Source organism: Blennius ocellaris, assembly GCF_963422515.1.
Source record: "Blennius ocellaris genome assembly, chromosome: 13".
In the NCBI taxonomy this organism is placed as follows: domain Eukaryota; kingdom Metazoa; phylum Chordata; class Actinopteri; order Blenniiformes; family Blenniidae; genus Blennius; species Blennius ocellaris.
In genome coordinates this window covers 22,747,404-22,775,189 of record NC_137662.1, presented here as the reverse complement: position 1 = coordinate 22,775,189, position 27,786 = coordinate 22,747,404, and the positions used below count along the sequence as shown (strand labels likewise).

The window sequence follows — 27,786 nt, the reverse complement described above, 5'->3', positions numbered from 1 at the left end:
GTGATTCGGTGTTAATGCGCCTCTTTAAATGCTAATGAGGGAGAAAGAGATTTAATTAACGATGCCGTTTCCTCGCCGAGGCCGCCGACCCGCCGGTGTGGAATCCCTCCAGGTCGTGGTTCCCACTCCCTCCCGCAACTCCCTTCATCCACACTCCTCCCCTCCTGGCGGCCGCTCACAGCCCGCTGCACAGCGCTAAATAGCGCTGCGCTCGCCGCGGCGTGTACGACACGCTGCACGTACGTGTGAACACGCCAAGTTAGAGCGCCGGTGTGTTTGCCGGGGGGGGAAAGTGATTCACTGAGGCAGACAATTAAACCGCCATGCGACTGAGGACGGGGTCGTCTTCCACTGACACACGGGTCTGTTTGTTGGACTACGAGGGTGTAGAAGTGGCGAGGCGCTACGAGGATATACGGCTGCTTACATTGGCTGCAAGACATCCACTTTTTTTTTTTTTTCCCCTCCTGCCGCTTTGTGTTAAGGTCGGATGCAAAAAGCCAAGGAGTCGGCTGTTTTTAGTGCACGGTCAGCACTCTAGCGCCGGCACGCAGCACCCGGTGTTTTATTGGTACTGAAGGAACCCGGAGATCAACATTTCATATTTATTCATTCACCTAAACATGTACTTCCTGGGCTGGATGCATGTTGTATTATTAAAGTTGCTGCGACGCGGGAAATGGCCGACGCACTTGCACACGTACGCGACTCGTTAAAAAAAAAAAAAAAAAAGTTGACGTTTGATTGAAATTTCAGGACGAACCTAAAATACGCGATAATCTTTGCAAGTTAGTGTGAAATGTTTAATGCACATGTCCAACTGTTTAATGTTTCCATACTGTTTTGCACGAGTTGTTCTCCAACAGCGGCAAAATTCACGACAGTTCTTCCCATGAATGGAACATTTTCTGACTATTTGGATTATTTGCTTTTGCTTTGTTTGTTTGTTTGTGTTGATGTGCAGCTCCTGCCCTGGTGGACCCTTCGCTACATCAAACTGCACCAGCAGATCCTGGAGGCCACGTCTGAGCAGCTCTTCAAGCTGGCCCAGAGCAGCATTGAGAAAGGTCCGTGAACTCTTTACACGTCTGTGTCTCTGTGGACCTTTGGGTCTTTTATGTTGTGATACGTGACATCTGACATCATCGGGACCCGACGGAATGTTTACAGCGGGGAGAGTTGTTCCCTTTGTGTTCTTCTCCACCTTCTATTATCGCCTCTTTAACTTTGAGCTTCCATCTGCCGCTTTGGTTCTTGGTGGAATCGGAGCAGATTGTTAACTACCTTAACCACCTTAACTACCTCGCTGACCTGCTGCACAGAATCAGGTCAGTGAGTGAGACTTGGCAGACTTTACTCCACCAGCTCCACTTGGTTTCTCTGGTCCTTCATGTGCTCGACGCCCACATGCAGTACAAAAAGATAATATACTAGTTTCCGTCTCACTTGTTCTTTTAAATGACTTGGAGAGAGATCTTATGCATTTCTTGGGTATGGATGTTCTGGTTTTGTTTACCTTTTGGTTTTTTTTTTTAAATGTTACCAGTTCCAGAACAGAAAAGTGTCTTGATCTTTGATGTCTCATCTCTTTGATGTCCGCCTCCAGACAGTCGCTGTCCTGTGGAGGCGACTGGAGGTCCACTTTGTACCACAATCTGGTAAATGACTTTCTTGCTTGGCTCCAGGCAGTTTTATCCTGGTTTCTGTCCAGCAGCTCGATAGAGGTTCACGACTGGTAATCCCTGGTAAACGCTGGTAATCACTGGTGGTCGACTTGTCAGCGGCCGATGGAGTTCATCCATTTATTTCTTCCACAGTGTTTCTCGTATGGACGACTTTTAAAGTCTTTGACTTTCTATTTTACCAAAATAAAAAAAAAAACCCAGTATATATATTCTGACTTGAAGAAGGCAGGGAGTCGGTGTAATTACATAGTGACGCATCTTACACATCACTAAAGTAGTGGAATTGTTTCTATAGATATCTTTTATCTGTTTTATGCCTTTTGTCCGCCGTAGATTTAAAACCTGTTATAAAAAGGTTGTTGCTCCAAATTGGGCTGAAAGAAGAGCGTCTATTCTTTTAGGTGTTTTCTGACATTTTGTATTATTGGATTTAGTGAATGTTGTTTCTGTTTTGTTGTCCTTGTCTGAGTAGAGGACGGTGAAGACGAGGAGATTTGAGAATGCATCTCGATGTTCCTCCTCGCGTCTGATGCAAGATGAAACTTAAGCATTCTGAACTGACCTGCTCAGTAACATTACAACACAGTGGGGCTCCTGTTAGTCCACAACAATATCTAGAGGCAGGAAGGGGATATTTTGAAATATTATAAGACTTTATAGAAGTACATTCATTTTGAGTGTTTTTGCCAATGAGGGGAACGACCAGTGGAAATGGATTTCACTTTATAGCGCTTTTCAGTTGCTTGAGCAGTGGAGGCTGTCCATCGGGAGCAGGTTGGGGTTCAAGTGTCTCGGCCAAGGACACTTTGACACCTGGACAGGCAGAGATGGGACTTGAACCTGCAACCCCTTAAATCCCTCAGCTGCTCTAAATGGAGGTGTGGTGTCGAGTCCACTTCAAAGACTCTCATCTGCTTTGAGAAGTTTGCAGAGCGTCTTTAAACCTGCACGAATACAAAGTGAAGATGGAGTTCGCACTGGATTTCGCCACACGTTACGGCCTCGTCTACGTCGGATCGTCGTCGCACGTGCACTCCCTCCATCGTGCGCTCGTCGCTACCTGCCGTACACGAAGCCGTGTTCAAACGGTTCCAGCGATCGTAAACCTCCCGCCTCCATCCGTGCAACTAAATATTTTAGTTGGCGGAATCACTTTAGCCTTTAAAGGCTGTGGTTTCATGCCGAGCTTCTCCACACAGCTCACGATGCCTACTCGTGTGTGAAGCATGGAGCAGGCATTCGCTCCCTCGCGGCGCCGCCATGTCCTGAGGAGACGTTAATTCAGAAGCCGCCGTTTTGCCTTCGTGAGGACGACACTGATTAATTGGTTGAGAAGAATGTCTTGTTGCCTCGGTATCTGAATCGTCCCAGCGGGGCGTTTAAAAAGATTTTGGTGGAGTGGAGCTTGGCAGAGTTTGTTTTTTTTGGTTTGCGGACATACGGCATGTTTTAGTCGGAGTGCAGTCGGTTAACGGAGTATGAAGGGTGGACGAGCCGCAAAACAGTTCCATCTGTAGTCCAGAGGAGTCCAGAGGCTGTGGAACGCCTGCAGATGAGTTTCCTCTCCGCAAAATCATGTCCACCTCAGTTTAGATTTGTTTGCGGCTCAGTGGGGGGGCCGGGGGGGCGGGGAGGGTTGCTGAGTTAATTCGCTCAGCTCCACACGCTTTCAGTCACACTGTTCATCAGCCGTCAGACAGATTCAATTAACTCTGCTCCGTTCCAACGCCTTGTTTCTTTGTCTTATCCGGCGCCGTCGTTTGCTCCGAGGTCATGGCGGCGATTCAGAAGCGAGATTATTTATACCGAGTGGAACAAAGTAATAAGCACCTTTTTGTTGCTGGCGATTGCTAATGGGACTGCTAATTCTAGTCTGAGGGAGGAACACTGTTGTCTTCAGGTAATGGGGTGGATGTGCATCCATCTCTGAGTAGCAGAGATTAAACTCTTCAGATTGAAAACACAAATCAAGAAATACCCGTGTTCCAATCCCTATCCAACATCCAAAGTTCAAAATGAATTTGGGTTTTTTTTTTATTCAAATGCGTCGATCGTACAAATGGTGCTAAAGACAAACGGCAGGTTAATACATTCTTAACCAATGAAGTAAATCTACAAATGTTTTTAATGACTGCAAATTGTTTCATTTATTCAATTGAAACGTTTGAAAGTGGTTGTGAGCAACAACATCTTGCATCAAAACATGAATTTAGAAAAGGAAAGTTTGGCCGATCGTCAGGAAATTAGTTCAGCATTAAATGTGAAGAGAACAATAATGAGGAGTTCCATATAAACCTGTTGGTGTTTTTGCTTCAGGGCTTTGGGGTCGTCTAGAGAGTCGTTAGTTATAGAGCATGTAGCTGGTTAACAATATTAACTAACAAGTAGGTGGGAGGTGTGGTTTTTCCTCAAACTGATGGCCTTTTTGTTTGCGAGTCCAATTTATAGCCGGGGGAAGTGAACTTGGATTCTTTATTTCCGAATGTGAGTCTTTTAATTTGAACCGGAATTGATTTGAATAATTGCTTTAGTCGTTGCTCCTCCTCGTGGAACTCGTACCGATGTTCTCGCTTCCTCGACAGAAGACTTACAACACTGGCTAAAGAGTCTCCAGTTTCCCCCCACAAGCTCTTTTTAAATCGGTAAAATCCTGCAGCCGGCCAAAGGAAGTCAAATCCTTGTCAAATCTCTCAGCTGCTTATCTCGCAGCCATTTTCCCGCGACGTGTCGGTGAATCCCTCCCGTCGGTCCCGCCGCTCGGGGCGGGAACAACCCAGCCGCCTCATTAATGTCGAATTGGGTATGAAAGCGTGTGACTTCCCACCGCGAATTATACACCTCCTCTCCACCTCGTCCCTCCCGCTCGTCTCGCTTGAGGACGACCTCTCCGCCTACAAAATCAAACTACAATGTTTGATTTTTTTATTTATTTATTTTTTTGCTTCGCTTTCTTCCTTCTCTGCTTCTTCCACAGTGACGAGGAGCTGCCCGCAGTGGTCGCAGCACAGGAACCTGGCCGTCCAGTTCCACCTGGAGTGCGTCTACACCTGCCTGACGTACTACGAGTACCAGCCGGCCAAGGAGCACATCAACAAGGCCCAGGAGCTCTCTGGGCTGGACGTCAACCTGACAGGTACAGGAGCTGGAGCGGCACCACTGGGGGAAGGCGTCAGAACTCTGGCCCGTCGGCCATTGGCAGCCCTCAGCCGGCAATTATCGGCAATTATTCGCCGGAGAGGTTCAACCATGACGCAAATGCATACGGTGGCTTTTACTGTTTTTAATGTGAAAATATCAATCAATCAAATTTTATTTGTATAGTATAGCCCTTTACAATAACCCAGTGGTACCCAAAGTGCTTTACAACAAAGCTATAAAAACAATACATTAGATAGATAGATAGATAATTACTTTATTCATCCCCGAAGGGAAATTGTTTTGCTGCAGCAATCTGGTACATACGAATATTATAAAATACCATAGAATAGAAATAAAAGTAAAAAATAAAAAAATCTGGGTATAAGACATAAAGTAAAACACAGAACGGAACATGGGCACTTAGAAATAAGCACGAGATAAAAGCAAGATAAATAAATAGTTAGTAATATTAAGAAACAAATGCAAGAATAATACATTAAAGAAACAATAAATAAAACACAGGTGCTGACTGTGGGAGGTGCGACGGTGCTGCAGGTTGTTGGAAGCCTTCCAGAGATTCATGAAAACAGCATACAGGATGAATACACTGGCCTAGACAGAGTTAAAAGCCAACCTACAAAAATGGGTTTTCAGCTTTGATTTTAAAAAGGCCGAGATCAGTAGTGGTGCGAACGTCGGGGGGGCAGTTTGTTCCACAGTCTGGGAGCAGCAACAGTAAAAGAGCGATCGCCCCACTGTTTATATCTCCACCTTGGAATGTCTAAAAGAAGCTATGTGTGAGCTCTACTCTACCGCCTGTATGTTTCTCCGGATATTACGGAAGTTTTGACTCCCCCTGATCTGAGCCTGAAACCAGGCTGACCCTGAACCACAACACGTGATAAACACGTCTCCAACACCTTGACCGTTGACGCCGCTTCCAGTGGAAGTCCAGCTCTTTGCAAGGCAGACGTCTCCATTGGTGTGTGTGTGTACATTTTACACTTGGCAGTGTAAAGTGTAAAGAGCTTCAGCTCAGTGGGATCCCACAGGGATGTGGTCTGGGCCCACTGCTGTTCACGCCGCTGACACACATCACACCGTTAAGTGTGCGGCTGACGGTGCCGGGTCTCATTCTGGACAAGAACAACTGGTCCTCCAGAGGGGAGGTGAACACTCTAACTGAGTGTTGAGAAGACCGGGGGGGGGGGGTTCTCCACCAATAGATTAGCGTCCAAATGCTCCCCTACTGTCTTACCAACAGGAAATCAATCGTGTCACATACAAACTTAGTAAACAGGCCTGTGATTGGCTGAGAATGAGATTTTTTTGAGATTCAGTCTCAATCAGACATATTGTGACTTGTTCCAGTTGAGTGATGTTGGAATATTAGAAGAAAAAAACCACCTCATTTGTAGCTTTTAGCCGAAGAGCTTTACAGGACAGATGTTACTGGTGAATTCTTCATTTAACTATAGTTGAACTAGTTGAGATGGTTTAACTGTGTATTTTCTGAAACTTGAGAAGAAAAACACATTTGTTGACTATATTAATCTTTCACCAATATCATTTTCATTGCATTCATTGAATATTATTTAATTGCAAAGTTTTTAGCTAATCATTACTTTTTCATAGGATAAGAATTGACTATTGAAATAATTGTGGGCGTGTGTGTGTGTGTGTGTGTGTGTGTGTGTGTGTGTGTGTGTGTGTGTGTGTGTGTGTGTGTGTGTGTGTGTGTGTGTGTGTGTGTGTGTGCGTGTGCGTGTGTGTGTGTGTCTATACATGTATGATTTTAGGATTTTTTTTGGTCTTTTTTTTTTCTTCTTTAAACCAGTAAAGTTTCTATTTTCCTCATTTAAAACTGGTGAAGTTGTGTAAATGTGTTATAAAAGCCAAGTTCTTTCAAGTGCAGGATGCAAAACTCAAACCAATACACTTTATGTGCATCAGGTGGCAGTAGTGAGTCCCGTCTGTCTTCGGTTCAGCTTGTTTTTTTTTTCTCTTGGTTTGTTTTATTTGACGTTTGTAACCATGAGCTCCCGACTCTTCGTTGTGACATTTTTTATCCGATCGAACCAAAACCAGATAAGACGCTTGATTTACACAACTGGGCCGGCCTGTTTTCTGACTCATCAGTACAAAACGACTTCATGAATGCAGTGTTTAAATCAAAACAACACAAACGTCTCGTGTCTCCTGCAGGCGCTCTGGGCAAGCGGACCCGTTTCCAGCAGACGTTTTTGGCCCAGCTTTTCCTCGAAGTGAAAAAACTGCAGGATCGTCCGGACCAGCCGCCGGACGAGAGCAGTCCCGCGCCGACGCCCCGCGACAGCCTGCCCAAGGTACGACTAGCGAGCTGCGCTTTCCCTCCCGACGGCAGAGTACAACAGCGGTCCGCCCAACTCGCACTTGTTCGTCACTCGTCGACGCGAAGAACTCACAATGCTTAAATATAGCATATTGGCAGCACAAGTGGATGGACTGGTGTCGGCTGTATTCCTCCCTGTGGGGGAATTCTCCCGATTCAGCAGCATCGACACATGACGGAATGGCAGTGAACCAAGAAATCAAAAGGGACGAGTCAACAGGATGGAGTCTGAGTAGAACCGTTAGTCTACGTAGGGATTCCACCGTTCCTTACCGAGGTCAGGGATTCGGTTTGAGACGCAGGAAGAACATGAAAACTCGTCACAGAGAACCAGAGTTTAATCACTGAATTGAAAAGTTACACTCTCGTCACACTTAACCCTCTGGGGCCGATTGACGCTCTGCAGCGTCAAAATCACATGACCGTTTGAAAAGGCAGTAGCGTCACAGCACAGCGTCATCTGGTCCAGTGTTTCAATCCGTGTCGAAAGTGCAGATATAAAACTACAAGCTCGTTTTTAAATGATGTTGATCGCCCAAATAAAAGCGGAGATATGAGGAAAACTGTGTCCGTGTTTTTCCGCGACATTTTAGTGCGCGTCAGGTGCAGAAGACCGGTCAGGAGTGAAAGTGAAAGTTACTGAGCAGCAAAAAAAAACAACACTTGTAATGTGCCAGTATACCTTTCACTCATTGGTTGAGAAGAAGAGCCCATGTCCAATCAAAAGTGTCCATAGTGGGAGGTGTCATTTTGTTTAGTTCACCCGTGAAAAAGTAAACAGAGAGACGGAGACAGCGAGAGTGAGTTGAGATTTATATCAGAGAAAAAGCGACTATTATCATGATTTGACCATGTAGTGAGTGTGTAGTTAGTGTGTAGTGAGTGTGTAGTGAGTGTGTAGTGAGTGTGTAGTTAGTGTGTAGTTAGTGTGTAGTGAGTGTGTAGTTAGTGTGTAGTGAGTGTGTAGTTAGTGTGTAGTGAGTGTGTAGTTAGTGTGTAGTGAGTGAGATTAGAGTGTTTTTTAGTTTCAAGTGAACTCTTTTTTTTTTTTTTTCTATCAAAACAATGACGCGCCTTATTGTTAGCGTCAATCAGGCGCTCCGACTTTTTTTTTTTTTTTGAAGGAGAAGAGCATCGAGTCTGACACTGAGTTTGAGAGTGATTCTGATGGCAATATTGAACACCTCAGCTTATTTTTGTTAGAGAGGAGACAGGTGTCCCCCAGACCAGGAGACGTGTCCCCCACCCTGTCCCCATCATTCCAGCTCCACCACAACAGCCAAAGGCTAAAATGTAAACATTGCCTGCAGGAACACAAGAAAAGGAAAAACACTTCATGGAAATGCCATGTGTGATGTGTCCCTCTGTGTTGTGCTGGACAGAATCAGTTTTTTTGAGTGGCACAAATCATTTGTCTTCTCCTGACATTATATGTGTGACCTTTTGCAAATAGTTTTACAAAAACGGCTGAGGCAGTGCTTCTATTTCACTGTAAATATCTGTATATAATTGTTTTTTCAGTCCTGTTTTGATACATTTTAGTTAATTATAGTTTAGATTTACTTTACAAGTAAACAAAATGATTCGTTAACCATGTCTGTGAATTTTATAGTCAATAAATCTATGTTTTTACCACCCGAATTTGTAATTTTATGGTGTTTTTTGATCCACTGTTTTAATACAGTATGCCAAAGTGATGAAAATACTTCAGAAATGCATTTATGAGGTTGTCCTGAACAAAATGACACCAAAAAAGGCAAGGTTTAAGAATTTTATATCTGAGATATAAAGGAAAAATCAATTGTAGTGAAAAACGGCACAAAATGCTTCAGGCCCCAGAGGGTTAATAACCGTCGGCAAACTTTTGTTTTCGAGCTGACAGTAACTGGAAAGAAAGAAACAGTACAAAACTTACTCCCCCCAACATAAAAAAAAGGAAAATAATTAAGGATTAATAGCCGTTAGTCCGGCTTCCTGTGACTGATGGAAGCTGTCCTTCCTGGAGATGAAGATCGTCGCTTCATTAACCTTCAGTTGGGATTAAAATCACTATTTCACGAGGACACGTTCTCTTTATTAAATATCTTGGGCCGTCATAGAGCGCATTAAACGTGTGAGGAATCTGAGACTGCGCGGTCGTTTCCCTGCTGATGTGCGACGATAAAAGCACCTTCAGATCAAGTCCTGGTGGAAATGTCTGATTGACCGATGTGGATTTCTTCTGCCCACGAAGAACCACGGGGGCAAATGTATGGTAATACCCTGCACCGTCAGCAGAGGGCGCTCTACTCCTCTGCTCCATTGATGCCACCTGAACCATACTTTTCACCCCGGACACTCACTTAATGGATTGTCTTAAAAAAACCAAGCAAAATGTCTTTCTACATTCATGACACGAGGCGAGTTCAGTTTGGGATCTTCATGGTTCAAAGACCACGTCCATGTTGGTAAATTCTGCACGGAGAACATCGGTTGAGCCACATTATAAAACAATGTTGGTACATTTTCACCTCGTTATGCAGTTACGCGGCATTACTAGATATTCTTGCATGTATTTTGTCATAAACTTTGGCACATTTTGTAATAAATGAAGACGTATTGCCAAGTGTTGTGCAGCCTAATTAGATTTCATTAAACTGTTCTAGTTTCATTGGTCAGACCGAAGTGAAGTGACTGTTCGTCATAATGGAGAATGAGTTTGCATGGTAAAGACAAAAGATACTCTATAATTATTATATATACAAGTATTACTGATACTGCTACAGATTATGTCATAAACGCGACATAATCTGTACTATGTTGTGCAATTATTATAGACGATGCAAAGCATAAAAATCCGCAAACCAATATAGAACCGAAAAGAAAAAAATCTTAACTATATCGATGACCTTTCTGGCTGAAGTTTTCATCCTCTCAGATTATTAATGGTCCATGAGAGTTTGACAAACCCAGCCTCCGTGTGTTTTATGAGCTGCAGCGTTGAGTTTGTTTCTCCCAGATCAGATCTCACTTTAGGACCAATTCATGCATCAAACTTTCACTTTTCCAGCCTCTTCGTACTACTTTTAGCCACCGTGATGAGAAAACAAAGCTCAATGCTCCGGGTGGTTCCGTGCTGACGTTTCACAAAGCCGCCGCGTGGTCGTAGCCGCGGTACCTCGGCGAGCGGCGGCGCCGCCTCGTGATGAAGCGCCGGTCGGGTGCTGACACACACACTTTCACACCCAAAAAGCCCCAAACGGGAAGAGAAGGATGGCTTCTGTCTTCTGGAATGTCTCATTGTGCTCTTCAGGCTCGACTGAGACGCCGGGGGAATAAATGGTCTTTAAACAATCCCACACGCAGTCATTTTCCTCTTGTCATACCTCATAAGTCTCGCATAAATCCTCTCCTCAGTCGGCACAGGTTCTATTTTAGGTCCCGTCTCAGTCCTTCAGTCTGCTGCCGACTCTTTCACCGATCGCTTGAAGGCGTACCTTCGTCCACAACCTCTTTTTCTCATAGTTTATTCAGTTTGTTCAGTGTGCAAGAGAAGAAATCACATCAGGGTCCCATCAGCGAGGGCAGGTTTTCCACCTGTTTAAATAAATAAATCATTTAAAAAACATTATTATTGGGATAATTTCACTTGAAATGTAATGCTGCAGTTCTCATTTTAGTTGTAGTTGCACAGTAAAATTTGAATTTCTGAGCATCCGTTGCAAATACAGTGGCACATTTGTGTCCATGGAAGCAAAAATCCCCCCAAACAAAGACGGTGATTAGAAACTGGAACTCATCGTGTCGCAAATGCATGTTACATCCTTGGAATCGGTTATTTTGGTGTCTCTTTGATCGTCCCGTCCCTTTTTCTTTTTTCTTATTCCTCCTGCGGGTATTTTGACCCCTTTATGTTATTAATGTAGTTCTGTAACATTAAGCTGGTTAAGACTATTCGTTGTGAGTGTTTTTGGGGGGATATTTTCATTATTGTTTTCCGCCCCGCCTATAAGCAGGTCGGCTGTTCCAGGTCGCTTGTCAGGACTTCCCGGGAGCCGCGAGGCTTTCTGAGGCGTCAGGAGTTCTGTGGCGCGGCTGTACTGACCGCCATGTTCTCACTTTTTATTTCTTTCTGGGTCTAGTGTTTTGTTTTGTTTTTATTTTACTGCCTTAGCCTGGTGTCGGGACGGCCCTGTACAGGGTTGGGTCAGTGCTGCAGTGCGTTTGTTTGTTTGTTTGTTTGTTTGTTTGGCTTGGATAGACCTTTGCAAGCTTTCCACAAGGCTTTTCAGTGTTTCTGTTGGAATTTGGGTCCGTTCATCCAGTGGTGTTTTGTGGTTCCCTGTAGAAGAGACGACCAGCCTCATTATCTTCTCAAAGGTGATCCCAGTCAAGCCTTTGTGAATAATGAACTCATTAAACCGTGACTTTATGCACTGTTTGATTTAAAAACAACAAAAAAAACACCCCACCTCCCCAGACTTTTCCTACCAAATTGGAAACACTGTCCAAAATGTCTTCTGATTAAAACGACTGGATTCATTCATTAATAGATTTGGACAAATTTGGAGAGAATCAGCCGAGCAACTTTATATTTGTAAAAAAATTTTTTATTTTTAAACAATGTGGCCGTGACCGCCCCTCCCAGAAGGCGTTCCACGGTGTACGGCCGTGGCGTCCGTATACGAGACTGACTCCCGACTGTGTTTCCAGGACTGCAGTCTGGCCGACGACACGCTGCTGGACAACATCGACTTCGCCGAGCCGGATCAGTCGGCGCTGCCCGACCTGAGCGCCGAGGAGCAGGCGGTCGTCCTGGGACTGTGGTGAGTCGGACTCGCCGCTGCTGGTCGACGGGCCGAGGCTGCAGCCGAGCTCGCCGTCTGCCAGGCCTCCAGAAACCTGCTGGTTGAACGTTTATCAGACGGAACGAAGCCCTGAGACGTACAATTATATCCCTATATCATCCTTTGCGCGTCACTTCAGAGGCAGCGATCCACTCGCTTGCGTCCGCATGGATATTTTCCACATTCAGAACTTCTATCGGCTGAATTTGGCCACGAGCCAGAAAAGAGAAGCGACTCTCTGCTCAGGTTCTGTTTGTTTCGTCCGGTCACATGTTAAGTCAGAGGATTATTACATAAGAACAAGTTACTCGTCAGTATTTTTCGGTCCTCCCGTTACCAGCTTGCATCAGTCTCTCTTTCTAGATCATGAAATGCAAAGTAACAAAAACAAATGTGATTCTTCTGAATCTGATGGACGAGCGTCGTGAGTATTTCTTTGTATTGATTGGCCATGAAAAGTGGCGTGATCCACATCGAACACACAACTAGAGACGATGTCAAAGTGCTAATAAAGTCTTCATCGAGCACGACTATTAAAACGGCGTCGCAGTGGTTGGCGCCCTCGCCTCACAGCAAGAAGGTTGCGGGTTCAAATGCAGGGCCTTTCTGAGTTTGCATGTTTGTGCCACTGAGACGCTTCCCGAGTCTCTTCGTCAGAATCAGAATCGCTGAAACTCTGCAGCGGCTCGCCGGAACGGATGGAAACCGTCCCGTCCATGACGCGTCGGCTCCGTCGGTGGTTTTCACTCGTCAAGTATCGGCGCTTCTTTCCCCTCCACTTTCTCCCAACCTCATTTCTCTCCGCGTGACCCGTGTTTTCCTCTGGATTTACGGCTCGGCGGTTGTAAATTGTTAACTTATTTATGCTCGGTAGTTTCGTCCAGGAGAAACAAAGGACGAATAGAAGGCACTTGAGGCAATATAAAACCAGTTAGCCCCTGAGCGCCACGGTGATTAATTCCCGTGCCGCCGCCGCCGCCGCCGCTGCTGCCGGGGCCGGACGGGTCAGGTGAAGGTCACCGGAGCGGTCGGTGAGATTACCAGGAGATGATTGATGAACGGCAGGTGTGGTTAAATTAAAGGTGGACTTGTGCAGCAGCACGCCGCTGTGAGACCCGACGCAGGAGCTTCATGTGGATCGAGGCACGTTGACGCTAAACGTGTGGAATAAACCTTCAGGAAAACATCGTCACTCCCCAAAGAGGATATTTCCTCCATCTGTTGGGGAAAACAAAGATTATATGTATTTTTATTGATCATCTATCCCCCCCCCAGTTATTGAATCAAGCAGCCGCGGGTTAGCTACAGCTGTTATAGAGCATCTTCCTCCTGGCACTTATTTAACTCTGCTAACGTCCGGGTTATAGAGCATCTTCCTCCCACTGGCTAACGAGTTATCTGAAATGAGGTTTACATTTTATCTGTGAGAGTTAATTGATTTCCCAACAACAACAAAAACCCGCCGTATTTTAAATTGATTTCCTTCGATTCACGTTTGCTGTGTAATAATCGCCTTACAACAGCAGCAGAAGTTGAAATAAATGTATTTTACGGTTTTAGACGGGCTGAAAACGGGCAGATTTCATGGTTGTAAGTGTAGAAAATGTGAATGTGTTGCGGTCAAGTCAACACTCTGGCGGCAGAATCGGCCAATGCTGTTGCACTGAGGAGAATTGGATCCATTGATAAGAGATTTAAGGACTGAGTGAACTGAATGTTGTAGCGTCTCTGTTCACTGGGAGACGTTTGGTCGCAGGGACAGTTTGGATGGAGAGCGAATAGTTTGAACCAGACGTTCATTGATGTCAGTTGCCTTCTTGTCAATTTGTCTTGACGTTTCTTGAAATATAAGCCCCTTTATAAGATGGTCACTCTTGTAATACATTTGTTCCTCTGCCAAAGACATGAGCTGTCCAGGCTGTTCACGATTGTTTTCCTAAATATTCACGCTGTGTCTTGTGGCTCCATCTTTCTTTCAGCACCGACCTCCAAAAGAACAACCCCGTCCACAAGCTCACCGACGAGGAGCTGCTGGCCTTCACCACCGTAAGTCATCGGCTGTTCGTCTGGCCGGCGCTCCTTATCAGCTTTGTAATCTTAAACTCAAGTTTAAAACAAAGTTGAATGCATTTCTATCGAACAATCAAAATGAGCTACACTCTCAAACTCAAAGTTCTGACTCTTAAACTCAGAATTCTGAATTCTGCAGCAACATTTTCAGTTAAAGAGTCAGAATTTTGAATTTAAGAGTCAGAAATCTGAGTTTAAGAGTCAGAATTCAGAGTTTAAGAGTCAGAATTCAGAGTTTAAAAGTCAGAATTCAGAGTTGCATCAACCCACTAGCTGTTTACATTTCTCACAAAAAAAGACAAAACATTTGCTGTTGGTGGCTTAAATCTGATTCTGAATACAGACACATCAATGTGACTACGACAGAGAAATAACAGCAGTTTGTGGAGTTTGGTCAGAACAATGTTTCCCATTCTGGTGAGATGTAGGACGTTCGTAAATGTTATATAACTGTTTTACACAAATCACTTCCACTGACAAGTTCAGGTCTTCAGAGATTAAAATGTTAATTTTCAACCTCAATATACACAGAAAATTAAATGATTGAATAAAGTGTAAAGTTCTGTAAACAAATGGATATCTGACAGAGTGCTATAAACACCGATTTGGTAAATGACAGATATGTTGTTTATGTTGATGTAAAAGTGCCTCAACTTTCCAAATTCGTCTGTTGAAAGTAAATTACTTTTATTTTCCTTTTGTACTTGTGACCAGAATAATTGTGTGTGTGTGTTATATGGGAAAAAGACTAATTATAAGTTGACATTTGGTTAAAATAGACTTTTTTTTATAGGTATTGGCCTGCTTCTCTCTTAATAAGCCAGATAAACTGTTTTTTTTTCACCGTCGCCACCGTGATTGTTTTCTTAACTTCCAGTGACACGCCAGGCTCGGGCTCATTTTGTGCCTTGATGTATTTTTAGGCAGTTTCAAACTCCCTCACTGCTGCTTTTCTATTTGAAGAGTAAATAGAACAGATGTCAGAAATCTGCTTTCAGCCGGTCCAACGGACGATTCAGAACAAGTTTCATCCTGATTGTGATGCAAACCAACGTCTGACTGAAGAGACACTCGTCACAGTGGTGAACGCTGGTAAATAACTCAAAGCTGGTGTGACGCACATTTGGACATAATAATTCAGATCATAAACGTAGACTTCCGGGACGACGACACCTGAGTTTTTGCAGAAACGTGGAGTGGGTCGGCATTATCAGTATCGGGTTGTGTTCTACGTGTTTTGTCACCTTCCACCCTGCTCCTATGGTAAAAAGCCCATATTCTGTCTCTGTCAAATGGAAATAATAAAAACATCCCAGCAGCAGTTTGACCGGAGAGTCGAGGTCGACTTCAGATTGATCAAATCTCCGTGTTTGAAGCAATTCTACCCCAAACCGCTGAGAGTCTGACGCTACCTTCAAGGTCCGTCGGGTGTTAAGATGATGTGAATAATGTCTGGTTGGTGTTCAGCAAGTATCTCTATTTGAATCTGTTTGCATTTGGATTTTAAAGACCGATGGAGTTTTGGATCCAACTGAATCATCCTTTAATTCGAGATCAGTATGAGTTCGTGAGGCTCTTCCCTCTGAATGTTGACGCTCACGGCGCACGCGAACTTTTGATTTTTTATTTTATTTTTTTGCCTACTCAAACACATTTACACTCTCCATCCATGAGCAATGAGTCCGCCGGGCTCGTGACTCTTCACAGCCTCCTTCATGCCGAGGCTTCCAGCCCCGATCCGTGTGTGAAGAAGCACCGTGCAGAAATTCACCAGGCCGTCACGCCGTCTCTTGAACTTCAAGCTGGCACCGGCAAGGTCGACGCCTGCAGCTGCCCGCAGTTTTTAAAATAATGGATCGCAATGCTGGAGTCCAGCAACACGCTGAAGAAGTGGCTCAAAAAGAATAATGAGGTATCTGAATAAGGTTTTCTCCGTCGGCTTCACCTTTTTTTTTCCTCTAAGCAGTTTGGTGCATTACGGTCAAAATGTAAACTTGACTTATGTCGTTATATGTATTAATCATAGGGTCCAATCGGCAGTATATCTATTAAAATAAATAAATACAGGAGGCAACTGGATGATTCTTGGTCTGACTGTATATTTCTACATGAATCGCTTCACTGCATCACTTTAAACTTTAACAATTAAGCTGCTGTTGATGTCGAGGGATCAATTTTCAATTCAATCACATTTCCAGCTGTGAGCTAAAGGGATTGAAGAGAAGTAAAGGTGATAAAATAAGTCAAGTCTATGGTTTATTTGAAGGCCTTTGCAGGTAATGGAATTAAAAGATGTGTGAGTGTCAACACGTCTCGGGTGTTCAGGGAAGTTTGTTCCACAGGTGAGGAGGTCGGAACTAAAAGCTGATTCACTTTGTTCCTTGTGATTCTGGGAACAGTAAACCTCGGTCAAGCTCTTCCTGAGGTCTGGAGCTGTTATATTTTGTCGCTACATCAGAAATGTATTTATGCCCGAGACCATTCCAAGCTTTATGGACGGGAAGGGAGATTTTGAAGTGGATCCTTTGACGTTAGGTCCAGTCTGGTTGGTGTGGTGATTTCTTGTTTAAACTACACTGTAGTGCTTTCCCTCTTTGAAAACCGCTTGTTGTGCGGTTCTGGATCATAATGTTGAACAAAGACGCCGCTGCAGTCGGACGCCGGCTCTGTGAGCAGGCATCTTCCCAGCCTACATGTAGATCCAGGAATCTGCAGGCTGGTTAGATGGTTGTCACATGTCTGGCTCTTCGTCGCTCCGCAGCTTTTCCCCCCCGTTTTCACGTTCCAGCTGCGGGAGCACGAGTCGTTCCCTTCAGTAAAGCTCTGGGTCTTTATGCAAAGTGGAGCGTTGATGTGATCTGCAGGGAAAAGGACACCCGATAAATACTGGCTTTATGTTTTAAGCGAGGGGAGTTGTGTTGCTGGGACGGGAATAGAAACAGATGAAGCATCGTGAGACACGAGTCAAAGAAGATTTTCAGATCCACTTGGTGACACGTCCGTCTTTCTGTCTTATTGTCCGTCTGATCATTCTCTGCTTCGCCGCTTCATAAATCAGTACTGAGCAGAGAGAACTTGCCCATTTTGAGAGAAACGTATTGATTTTCGGAATCCAGAGACGGAGAAAGTATGTCGTAGCTACGAAGGTTAATTCACTGCAACTTTCACACCATAAATCTCCAGTCGGTCTGTAGTCAGTCCGTCATAAGAACATACATTTTAAATAGTGCAGTCGGATCACATCACTTCCTTTTTCCAGCAGGACTGCGAACGTCCCAACGGTTCTGTTGATTAAATGCATTTCAGGCCTGTGTGTGTGTGTGTTCAAAGACGCATTCAGAGTTTTCATATTCTGTTATGTATAAAGCGAATTCATTATGCACTCTCGTCGTACGAAGCCTCACGGCACCAGAAAACAATGACTGGAATAACGAGTGAACTTGATCTTCTGGCTCTGTGACACAGAAACTCTCGTGGCTTTCGACGCCCACCGATCGCTCGCCACCGTGTCACACGGCAAATACGGAGCACGGCTTATCGTTTGATTTTAATTGCTCTCCGATTGATGCTGGCGGAGGAATAACTGCATAGTTGCAACAATTTACTGTTTCGGTAGCGACGCCAGCGAGACTCGCGGAGCCTCCGGCGTTTGTCCGCCTCGCCGAGGTCCTCGCGTCACACTTCTTTGCATATTTCCATCGTGATCATCAATACGGAGTTCGCCGGATGTCGTTGATTGAAGATGAGCCAGAACCTGAGTGGTGATTAGGAGCTGTCGTGTCCCCCCCCCCCCCCCCCAGCTTCCTTTAATCAGATCATGAAGAGCTAAACCACTAAGCTGCGCCCGCTGCTATCCAGCAGATTATCAGCGCCGCACACAGATAGAGACTTTTAGGCCGTAATAGGTTTTAATAATTAGGTGTTCTCACTGAAGCCTGCTGGTTGATTTCTCCCTACGGTGCACAGCAGACAGCAGGGCAGACCCGCTCACTTCCACAGAGCGCAGGAGAGGGAACGAGGGGGAAGCGTTCGTGTTTTGTGATCGTCGTCTACCAGGTCGCACGTCGTCCAGATATCCGAAGGGGTGAATTGTGGAAGTTGGTGACTGATGAGAAGATGGCAGGGTGGCGGTGGCCGACTGTGGTCGGATACAACAGACGAGCCGCAGAAGTGAATGCTGCTCCTGATACGTGTGTATTAATACCAAAGTGTACTTCTGTTTGGGGACGCACCAGCATCTCGTCCGATTACTGCATGTGGGGTACTCGTACTCCGAAAAGCTCCAGGAGCGGCGTGTAGACACACAGAGGTGGTTTGCGGCGACGCATAGTCTTCATGTATCATTTGCATATGGTGTATAAATTAAGCTAAATGTACTTGTATTTGTACTCGGTATCGGCAAGTAGCTCAAGGTTGGTACTTGTACTTATACTCCTTTAGTAAGAGGTACCAGTGCATCCCGACTTGTTTGTTGAGTAAACGGCTGCATATTTGAAACATGTTCAGTGCTGAAAGAACCAACAAAATGAGAATGAGCTTTATTGGTCAGGTGTGTTTAACACACAAGGAATTTAGCTTGTGATTTTTGTATTTGTATTTTGGGTTTATTGTTATTTAATGTTGACATTTGTACCAATAGAGCGTCTCTTTGTACAAATGATCTGCTATTTATTGGCTTTAAGAACATTTTAGTATTAGTTTGACACTGTAGATTTATTTTATGTACTGCTGCCAGGACTCACTTGTACTTGTACTTGTACACACTTGGTTCTGCTGACTAAATAAATGCGAATGAATGAAAGCCGGAACATTTGAAAGTTCTTTTCGAAACAAAAATGGCTGAAACAAGGAACCTCATGCAGGAAACGTGCCTGGAGATGCGTTTCTCAACCAGAAGGTTTCATGATAATGATATTTTAGATTGTGTAAAAGTGTCCAGAAGTTTATTTTCACCACCGTATTGTGTTTCTTGAAGTCGACGCCGAAGAGAATTTGTGCCAGAAAGTCTCGACGCACGTTAATGAAGTGACGGAGGCAGAATGGAGCTCGCAGGTTGGACCGAGTGACGACCGACCTCCGACTCTCCGTGGAATTTAATCAGGCGTGACGTCAAGCTGCCACACAGAAGCAGTTAGCGACTCGTCAGCCTCTCGGTCCTGAACTCCAGCCGGCTCCCGCTCCGCAAATCCTCTCTGGCAGCAGAGTCGGATCGGTTTCCACGACGTTCTTTCCAAAAACAAAACAGAAATCAATATTTAGGGGAATAAATGCATTCCCTTCCCATCACTTGGTCCTCTATCGACCCAACCAACGACAAAGTGGACCAGACATCCTGGTCCTTTATGTCTCTTCTCTTCGCGCGGGAGTAACAGAATATTACTTCTACACTTCTGTTTAATTGGCACTCGCTCTCAGGTCTGTGGGAGACGTGACGACGGGAAAACTTTTTTTCGGCAGCTCTAATTACATTAGCCTTTTACTGCGATGGCGTTGAAGGTGAAACATTTGTATAGAGTAGAGAAACCGCTCTGGCTCCAAATGCTAATGACCACACATCATGCTTTTCTTTTTCCCCCTTTGGTACAAATGGAATTACTAATGTATGATACAAAGTAAACCCGCTTTTTTCCTCGCCGACCCGGGAGCAGTGGTTTTGCCCTGACACTGTAACTGTGAAAACTGAAAAATTTCAATAAAAATTATGTATAAAAAAAAAAAAACAAACACTTTTTTCAGCCTATATTTTATTTGGGAATTACGTATTTATTACGCAAGTGTAGATGTTATAGATATTCATTTGATGTTTGATGGCTGAGCACTGCAGGTCAATGCACATTCGTGACATTCATCATCATCACCATCACCACCATCATCATCATCAGCAGCACTTACATTGTCTCTCCTTTCTCTCTCGGCTGCATCAGTGGCTCCTCTTCTCTCCAGGCTCTCGTCTTTCCTTGTCTTGTCTCCTCTGCTTCACTTCTTTAAAGCTAATTAACTCTGACCACCCCTGATGTAGATCATCTCGCCAACCACTTCTGTGTTTGGTCATTGGTTGTTCCGTCCCCCAAAAAAAAGCAAAATTAGTGACAATACTCCCAGAAACTCGCTATCGTTATTTCTCAAAGCCGGAATGGAACAGGGTTTGAAGAAGTTTCTGTCCAGCAAATGAAATGACCGGTGTTCTGTCTGCTTCTTTTCGTTGCAGTGTATCCTGTCTCAGCGGAAGTTCTGGGCTGTAGAAGTCACAGCTCTTTGCCTCAGGACCAAACTGGAGCGGGGAAGAACCCGCTGCGTGGAGAGGGCCATGATGCAGACGCAGGTAAAGACGTGGTTATTTTGTAAAAACCTTTCCAGTGAAGGATCTTTAACTTTGCTCCTCCCTGCTGCGGCACTCGCAACGACTGGCCTGTTAACATTCGAGACGTTGAGACGCAGCAGTCCTCGTCCATCACTTGTCTTCATCTCAAGAAGACGCTGCGCCTGCTGTCATGTACAGTCAAGCTCATGCATTTGTTGATTCATTGAGACTTGAATGTCACAGACCTCTGAGGTCTTCCTGTGGATCAGACCCCAACGCATGAGCATCTGATCTTTCAAGGTCTCAAAAGAGTGCTTTAGACGAAACTTGTGTTTAATTGGACTGAGGTCTGGACATATGCAGGCTTTCTCTTTTCCAGTAGCTGTTATGGGTGTAGATAGTCCCATCAAAAATAATTATTTAAGCCATTCGAGACACAGAAGGTGCTCTTAAACCTGCGTTCTAATAGTAACAGTGCACCTCAGTCTTTTTAAGATCAGTATTCCCCGTCTTCGCCCCGAGATTTAAGCTGCTCTCAGTCAGAATTTGTGCCTTGTCATGTTTTCAATTTAAATAATGGTGTCTTTCTCGGCAGCTGGGGGAAATTCGGAAAACATTCATCACTAAACATTGATTCGATTTGATCTGCATGCATAACAATGGGGACGGTTTCTGCTTCGGGAACATTTGTATTGATGATCGGCACGTGGTTCATATGTCTGCCTTGATATCAGACATCACATCTCCCCTGAATGCAGAAGAAGGGAAGGGTCTGCGTCTGGAAATCAATGTGGTTGTCACTTCAAGCACCTCTTGCCTCCCGTTCAACCAGTCGTGACCTGGACCTGAGGTCTGTGTGTCTTGTTTACAACACAACGTTCACCTGCTGCCCCGCCTGCACATCTGAATCCAATCGCCATTCCTCCAGTCGCTGGTGAAACTTTGAATTGATGAAACTTTGGAACTGATCTTCTAATAACATTCATGTGGGTCATACCAGATCCGGGTGTATAGCGTCAGAGGGATTTTGTAAAATCGCTCATAATGCAACAGCGATAGGAGACGGGTTTATTTGGACATTTCTCTGAATTTTGCTCCAGAAAATCGTATTAAATTGGCTTTATGTTGAGAATGTAGTAATTTTCAGGGGTAATACCTGGGTTTTGTAAAAAAAATAGACATTTTCATCACCCTATCAGTGGGTGAACAATCCAACGCTTCACAGTGAGAGGAAGTCGGTTTGCCATTGGAGGGTGTGTCTCCATCGTCCCCATAGTTATACATGTATCTGATCTATTTATCTGTGTATAATATGATACTTGCGATATTGCACTTCTGGTTAGATGCTAAACTGAATTTCGTTGCGTTTGTAATGACAATAAAGTTGAATCAAGGTTCAAGGTGTTTTATTGTCATATCACCAGTAAAAGCCAGGTTTCACAGTGAATGAAATTCTTATTTTGCCGTCTACCCTGGAGCCGACGTACATAAATAAGTAAGTATATACACAAAAAATAGAATAAAATAACAGAGCAGTGCAAAAATATTAAGCAGAAAACACTATATACAAGTCTAATCTAATCTAATCTAATCCCTCTGATCTTAAACTACATCATAGTGTGATGTGAAACAGACTTCAGCACCGGGCTGAAGCGAGTGACGGGATAAAGTCACAGGACACACAGATTTTATCAATTGTTTTTTGGTTTTTTCTTGATATATGTGGTGAATATTGTGAAATTACAGACCATAACAAGTGTTTTTTAATCAGCTGTTGGCACGTAATGTGTTGTTTGTGTTGCCGAAATAAATGTTGAGGAGATATCGACATTCTTGGACTTCCACTTTCCGCCTTTTGCAGTTTCGATTCTTTAAAGATTCACATGAAGCGAGCCGCTGCGGGATGATTCTGTTGAAAGAGATAAAAGTTATTTTTTTGTTCATCTGGATGCATAATTAATACACACTTTAATGCCATTGGCCCATGTTCATATCCAGTTTTTTTTTTGTTCCTCATTCTGTGATGAATATTTCAGGAGAATTCATCCTTTAATCAGGGTTGAGATTCTCCAGTTGTTTGGGCCCCGGAAGATTTTGAGATTTTTAAGTGCGTCTCGGTGTTTGAAGTGGCTGCTCTAACTTATTTATCTGCGCCATTTCTTCTGTGCGAGTGTTACGTTTCCCTTCGTTGCTGTTTCCCCCGACACAAGCGGTTCGATTCAGCCCGCGGTTTCGTGGCGTGTGTCGCCTGGCGTAAATCAAAATCCCTCTGAATAATCTCTGGCGCACGTCCCTGAAAGTTTTTGGCCTTCGGTTGACACCACGAGAAAACTGGCGGGATCATTTGTGGAGCTGAAAAAAGCTGCAGCGCTGCACTCGGCTCGCGGCGCCGTTGAGTTATTGAGTAACCTCGGTCTTCCTCTCAAAACAACCCTGAGCCCAAACAAACGCATTAATCCCGCACGGCTTCAAATGTTATTCGAGACGTTGATCAGTAAGCTGCCCGTGAGCCTGAAGACGGACAACGTTGTGGGATTATAAAGAAGTTACGGGACTCGAGTGGTTCGACTGGATGGGGACAGTTACTGTGCCGGCGCTCCACTGTTGATGCTTGTTCCCCTCGGTGGAGGTTGGGGAAAGACTCACGGGAAAGACTCCCTCTGGGAGCCGGTTTCCCTCGGTGAGGCACGGAGGAGGGAGCATCATGAGTTAGGGCTGCGCTGCCTAACCCTCAAGGCGTGCGCCAGTCAGGGTAGAGGTCGGGGTGCTGCTGAAGATTTGCAAACGTTTGGTCCGTTTCACAGGAAAATGAGCCTGAAGATGGACGTGAATCCACTTTTTGGATGAACTGAATCTGAATTCAGCTGCCAGGTTGCGGACTGAGCGCAGTGACGTTGACGGCAGACGTATCCAAGGGGGTTGAGACTCTATCTCACCTTGTGAATCTGTGAGGCCGAGCACCAGGACCACTGTGGGAAGGGTGTGTGTTTACAGGGCAGGGATGGCTGCCGGGGGGGGGGCCGGGAGGTCATTTCTAATTAATGCCTCATTTTTCTTTGCTTTTCACGAGTGCATGTCTAATGCTGCCTCCAACCACTAGAGGCGCAACAGGCCTTTCGCTAGGGAAGTAGCCGTCGTCTTCTTGATTGACCGCAGGAGGAAGACGATCCCTGTGTTTTTGGAGGACTGGTTGCGTGTCGCATTAAAATACGGGAGTGCTGAAGGTTTATTTCTGGTGGTACTGTAGCAGCGTTCTGCTGTCATACAGTGACACCTGGTGGCCACAGGTTGTATGCGCTGGTATATTTTCATATATGTCGCACAGCATCCAAACAACAAAAAAAGTGGAAAATACGGAACGTGCAACATTACGAGATCGGCCACATCTCGAAGGTTTCCCATTCAGTCGTCGCTTCCATCAGGGTGCGGGAAACCGCAAGAGGCGCTTTGTGTCGTCGGAAAGCTGATCGGTCTCATGTCTTTGGAAAGGATGATAACCTGCTGCAGAGTTAATGGGAGGAGGTAAAAGCGGAGGAGCATGTGTTGGTCCCTGATGGCGTCTCCTCGCTCCGTCGGTGCGAAAGAGAAACGGTCGCCGGCCGACTCCCGTTCCCCGTACGCTGCCCTCTCCTCGGGGAACGTTCCCGTCATCCACCATTTAGTGCCCAACGACCCCTGTAACCCCGCCGCAGTGTGGACTTTAGTGCCGCATCGCGCTCTCCGTCCGGGACATCATCGTACCGTCATGTGACTGACGCTCCTCTCAAAGATTGATTTAATACAACATTGTTGTTGTAGTTTCCGTTGAATGAAGCCTTAGCTTGACGCTCTTATCCGTTCTCCTCTTCTTTATCCACGTCGAAAAAAATCCACAGGACCAACTCGTCAAGTTTAACAGTTTACTTCTCAAAGAAAACAAACAATAGGGTGCTACAGAAAAAAATGTCCTAAGTTGTCCGTTAAATCCGATCAGTATCATTCATCCAAGGAAAAATGAGACAGAAAGAAAAGGAGAGAGAGGGAGAGAGAGAGGTCAAAAAACCTTGTGGCTCCACTCTCACCTGCCTGACTCCCTGTCACAGGTAATCCCCCCCAAACTCCACCCACCTGGGCACATCAACAAACAATTAAAGGTGCACAGCCACCAGAAAACACCAAAGTTATTTATCCATTTCCAAACATTGCAAATAACACATAAATTAAACTTTTATCCACTTAAATTAACCACAGGCATCTTAAATGATTAACGTGTGACATTATTGCCCATATGAACTGAAATACCTGTAAATGCTCCTCCTAATTCCTTCCAAATTAGATAACTTGCATTGCTGCTGTTTTAGATGAACTTAAATTATTTATCTTTTTAACCAACATCAATGAACTTCATTTATGCTCCTACAGTTGTGCTGTCATTTTTTTTTTTTTTTTTTTTTTTTGTGGTAATTCTGGTAAAACTGACCCGCTTTTCATTTTCCAGGCGATAGTTGACCACTTTGAAGACGAGAGCTGTCCGGCCGCCGAGCGCCTCAAGGTCTTCTACTGCTGCCAAGCCCCCCCAAGATGGGCGGTGCAGGTACCAAACACTCCTTTTAACAAACTCTCTTCTGTCATAAAGGGGTTTTCTTCTTCGGAGCCACTGAAGTGTCTGGATTTCAAATATACTCGACACAGTTTTCTGAAAACAAACGGAAACGATGTCCTTGAAGGGGGTAAAGAGGAAATGTCATCGTCTGGTTGCTTTGCCTTTTATTAAGCTTATTTCCTGCATCCATCGACTCGCTTCTTGTATCTATATTCTGCTAGTTGGTGACTTGCTGTAAATGAACTTCAGCTTAATGTCCTGATCAAAAATTCAGCAACTTCACCTCGGAACAGACTTTCCTCTAAAATGTTGCTTTAACGTCATTTAACACCTCCGACATACAATATCTGCTATACGAGTCTTCAAATAGTTCAACTGTTGGAAGTAGAATCCAACAAATTCAGTCTCGGATTAATTGAAAACCTCGACAACCTTTGAAAAACAGAGTAATTTAAGTGCGTCAAGGAAGCATTAATGTCCCTCTTATAATCAGAAAGGCGTGCTCAACACTACCTCACCTTCACAAATGATCAGCAAAGTGACAAGAGGGTGAGGAGGATTCTTTCTACTAGAGTACAATCAAATCACACAATCAAAATCCAATGTAAAAGTAGTGGAGATTAATTAAAATTCTAAAGTAGACTTCACGGCATAACCAGAAGTATTGGGCAGTGGAGGCCAGATATTAGGACTTTAGAAGACATTTTAAATGTGTTACTTTGTGAAAAACATTGGACAATCTCATCTCGATGGCTAAAGTGGGGCTCATCTCTCCCCACTTTAAAACCTGTGAACAAGCAAGACTTTAAAATGACGGGTCGGGGGGGTTGGAGTGGTTAAAACGACAGTTTTTTCCCCTTCGTGTCGGCAAGATTACATCTCAACCTCTTTTTTTCCCGCTGACCCGCCCGCAGCCTGCGTCTCCTCTCTGGTCGGACTTTCTGAGCGTTGATTGATCGTCTCTGCTTCAAAGCCTTCCTCTTCCGTTTTCAAAGTAATCCCAGGAAAAGCTTTCAGAGACTCCGCGGGGTCGTTGGACTTAAAGGTCTCCGAGGGGCCGTAGGTAACGGCCCCGGCGACGTTCTGTGACACATTCGCCGAAGCCTAAAACACAACACAGCGGGGAGCGAAGACAAATATATCCCACTGCTTGGTTGCAGCACAGTGGCGAGAGGGAAGGGGGGTTGTGCTAATTTGTTGTCATACGAGTCCATTTCATCTTTATGCCTAAAGGGCCTTTCGTACTGTTGGCTTCACATTTTCTGCAGGTCATGTACAGATATTGCCGCGGTGTGAAAGCAGGGCGCAGATGTTGCACTTGATTAACATTTAGCTGCAGTGAGTCCGGAGGTGTTGGACGAGTCCCCGTCCGTCCTCCGTGTTTCCGTCACATTTATGGGTTCAAGTCAATGCGACGCCTCAGTGGGGACTCCTGCTCACTCTGTCGATCCAATCGTCTCCCGTTTCATAAAATAATCTGAACGAAACGAATCTGAAATCACCGAAGCTAAATGGTCTGCAGCGCCTCGTTATGTAATGCTGTAATAGATATTCAACCCATTGTGTAATAATCTGCCCCATTTTGTCAGGACTTGTTATATATTGCAGCTGTTATTACAGAACGTGGGTGAGATGATTAAATGCGCTCTGCTTTCACACCCAGTCTGGTTTCATTTTTTCTTTGTAACTTTAAAAAATCTACCAGCCACAATAGCAGCTGATCTAAAAAGTTAAACCGGATTTAGAGCTCTGGATTCTACCATTGTTACGTTGGCAGGACATGAGCTTAATCTTAATTCTTTCTCATTATTAAACATAGAAACGTGTACAAAGGACAACATTTATTACATATTATGCCACACATTTTCTTAAAAACAAGTAGAACATCCACATTTTGTAATAACTGTTGTGATATGTAACAACAAAATGTGGCAAAGTTTGTTAGAAAATGCCTTCAAGAATTTCATTACAAAATGCGACGGTATTGCATAATGAGTGGAACATTTACTACATTATTACGGTACATATTACACCATTAGTACAACCTGGTCTGTAGAAAAATTCCCACCTCATTAACTATTACAAATCGGTAAATATCTGGGTTTTTTTTTGCGTTTCCATCCTGTGTATTTAATGTCCATGTCGTGGTTGTGGCGGTTGGCGCCTCAGTTGTCGGTTTTGTTTTGTCGTCCCTCACAGAAGCAGCTGGCCAGCCTGCTGACGGACCTCGGCTGCCTCAGTTCAGCTCTGCTCACGTACGAGAAGCTGCAGCTCTGGGAGGACGCCGTGATCTGCTACGAGCGGCTCGGCCAGCACGGGAAGGTACGTTTCTCCCCAGACGATGGATTCGTTGGCGGCTTCAGACGTCGTCACTCAGCAGGTTTTCAACTGCATCTATGCCTTAGGAAAATATTAGTGGAGGGGGAAACAAGTTGGCTTGTATTTTTAAATGTTTAATCGTAAGTCGTGTTTAGGACACATTTATGCATAATAAACAATCAAATCAGAATCACTTTGTTTGCCCCCTGGGGGACGATTTCCGCTTCAGGAACACTTGTATTGATGATCCACACAGAAAGAAAGGGGTAGTTTAAGTTAAATAAGTAATATTAATTGAACTACCGTATTTTCCGCACTATAAGGCGCACCGGATTATAAGGCGCACCAACATCGATTGACATAATGTACAACTTTGTTCATATATAAGGTGCACCGCATTATAAGGCGCATGGAATAGACCAGTGGTCAGCAACCTTTATAGCTCAAAGCCATTAGGTTACATTTTCCACTGATTCTAACACCCAGAGAGGTGC

The 27,786-nt window shown here is 44.6% G+C and overlaps 1 protein-coding gene across 1 annotated transcript in view; it reads left to right on the top strand.

Annotated features, from left to right (window-relative positions):
- The window catches only part of ttc27 (tetratricopeptide repeat domain 27), a 65,040-nt gene that overhangs the window by 16,390 nt on the left and 20,864 nt on the right, over nucleotides 1-27,786 (top strand). The window contains exons 5-12 of the mRNA XM_080507489.1: nucleotides 965-1,067; nucleotides 4,660-4,818; nucleotides 7,029-7,168; nucleotides 11,887-11,999; nucleotides 14,000-14,066; nucleotides 20,299-20,412; nucleotides 24,869-24,964; nucleotides 27,173-27,295. Of these exons, the coding sequence (XP_080363615.1) occupies nucleotides 965-1,067; nucleotides 4,660-4,818; nucleotides 7,029-7,168; nucleotides 11,887-11,999; nucleotides 14,000-14,066; nucleotides 20,299-20,412; nucleotides 24,869-24,964; nucleotides 27,173-27,295 (915 nt within the window). The remainder of the gene's footprint in view (nucleotides 1-964; nucleotides 1,068-4,659; nucleotides 4,819-7,028; nucleotides 7,169-11,886; nucleotides 12,000-13,999; nucleotides 14,067-20,298; nucleotides 20,413-24,868; nucleotides 24,965-27,172; nucleotides 27,296-27,786) is intronic.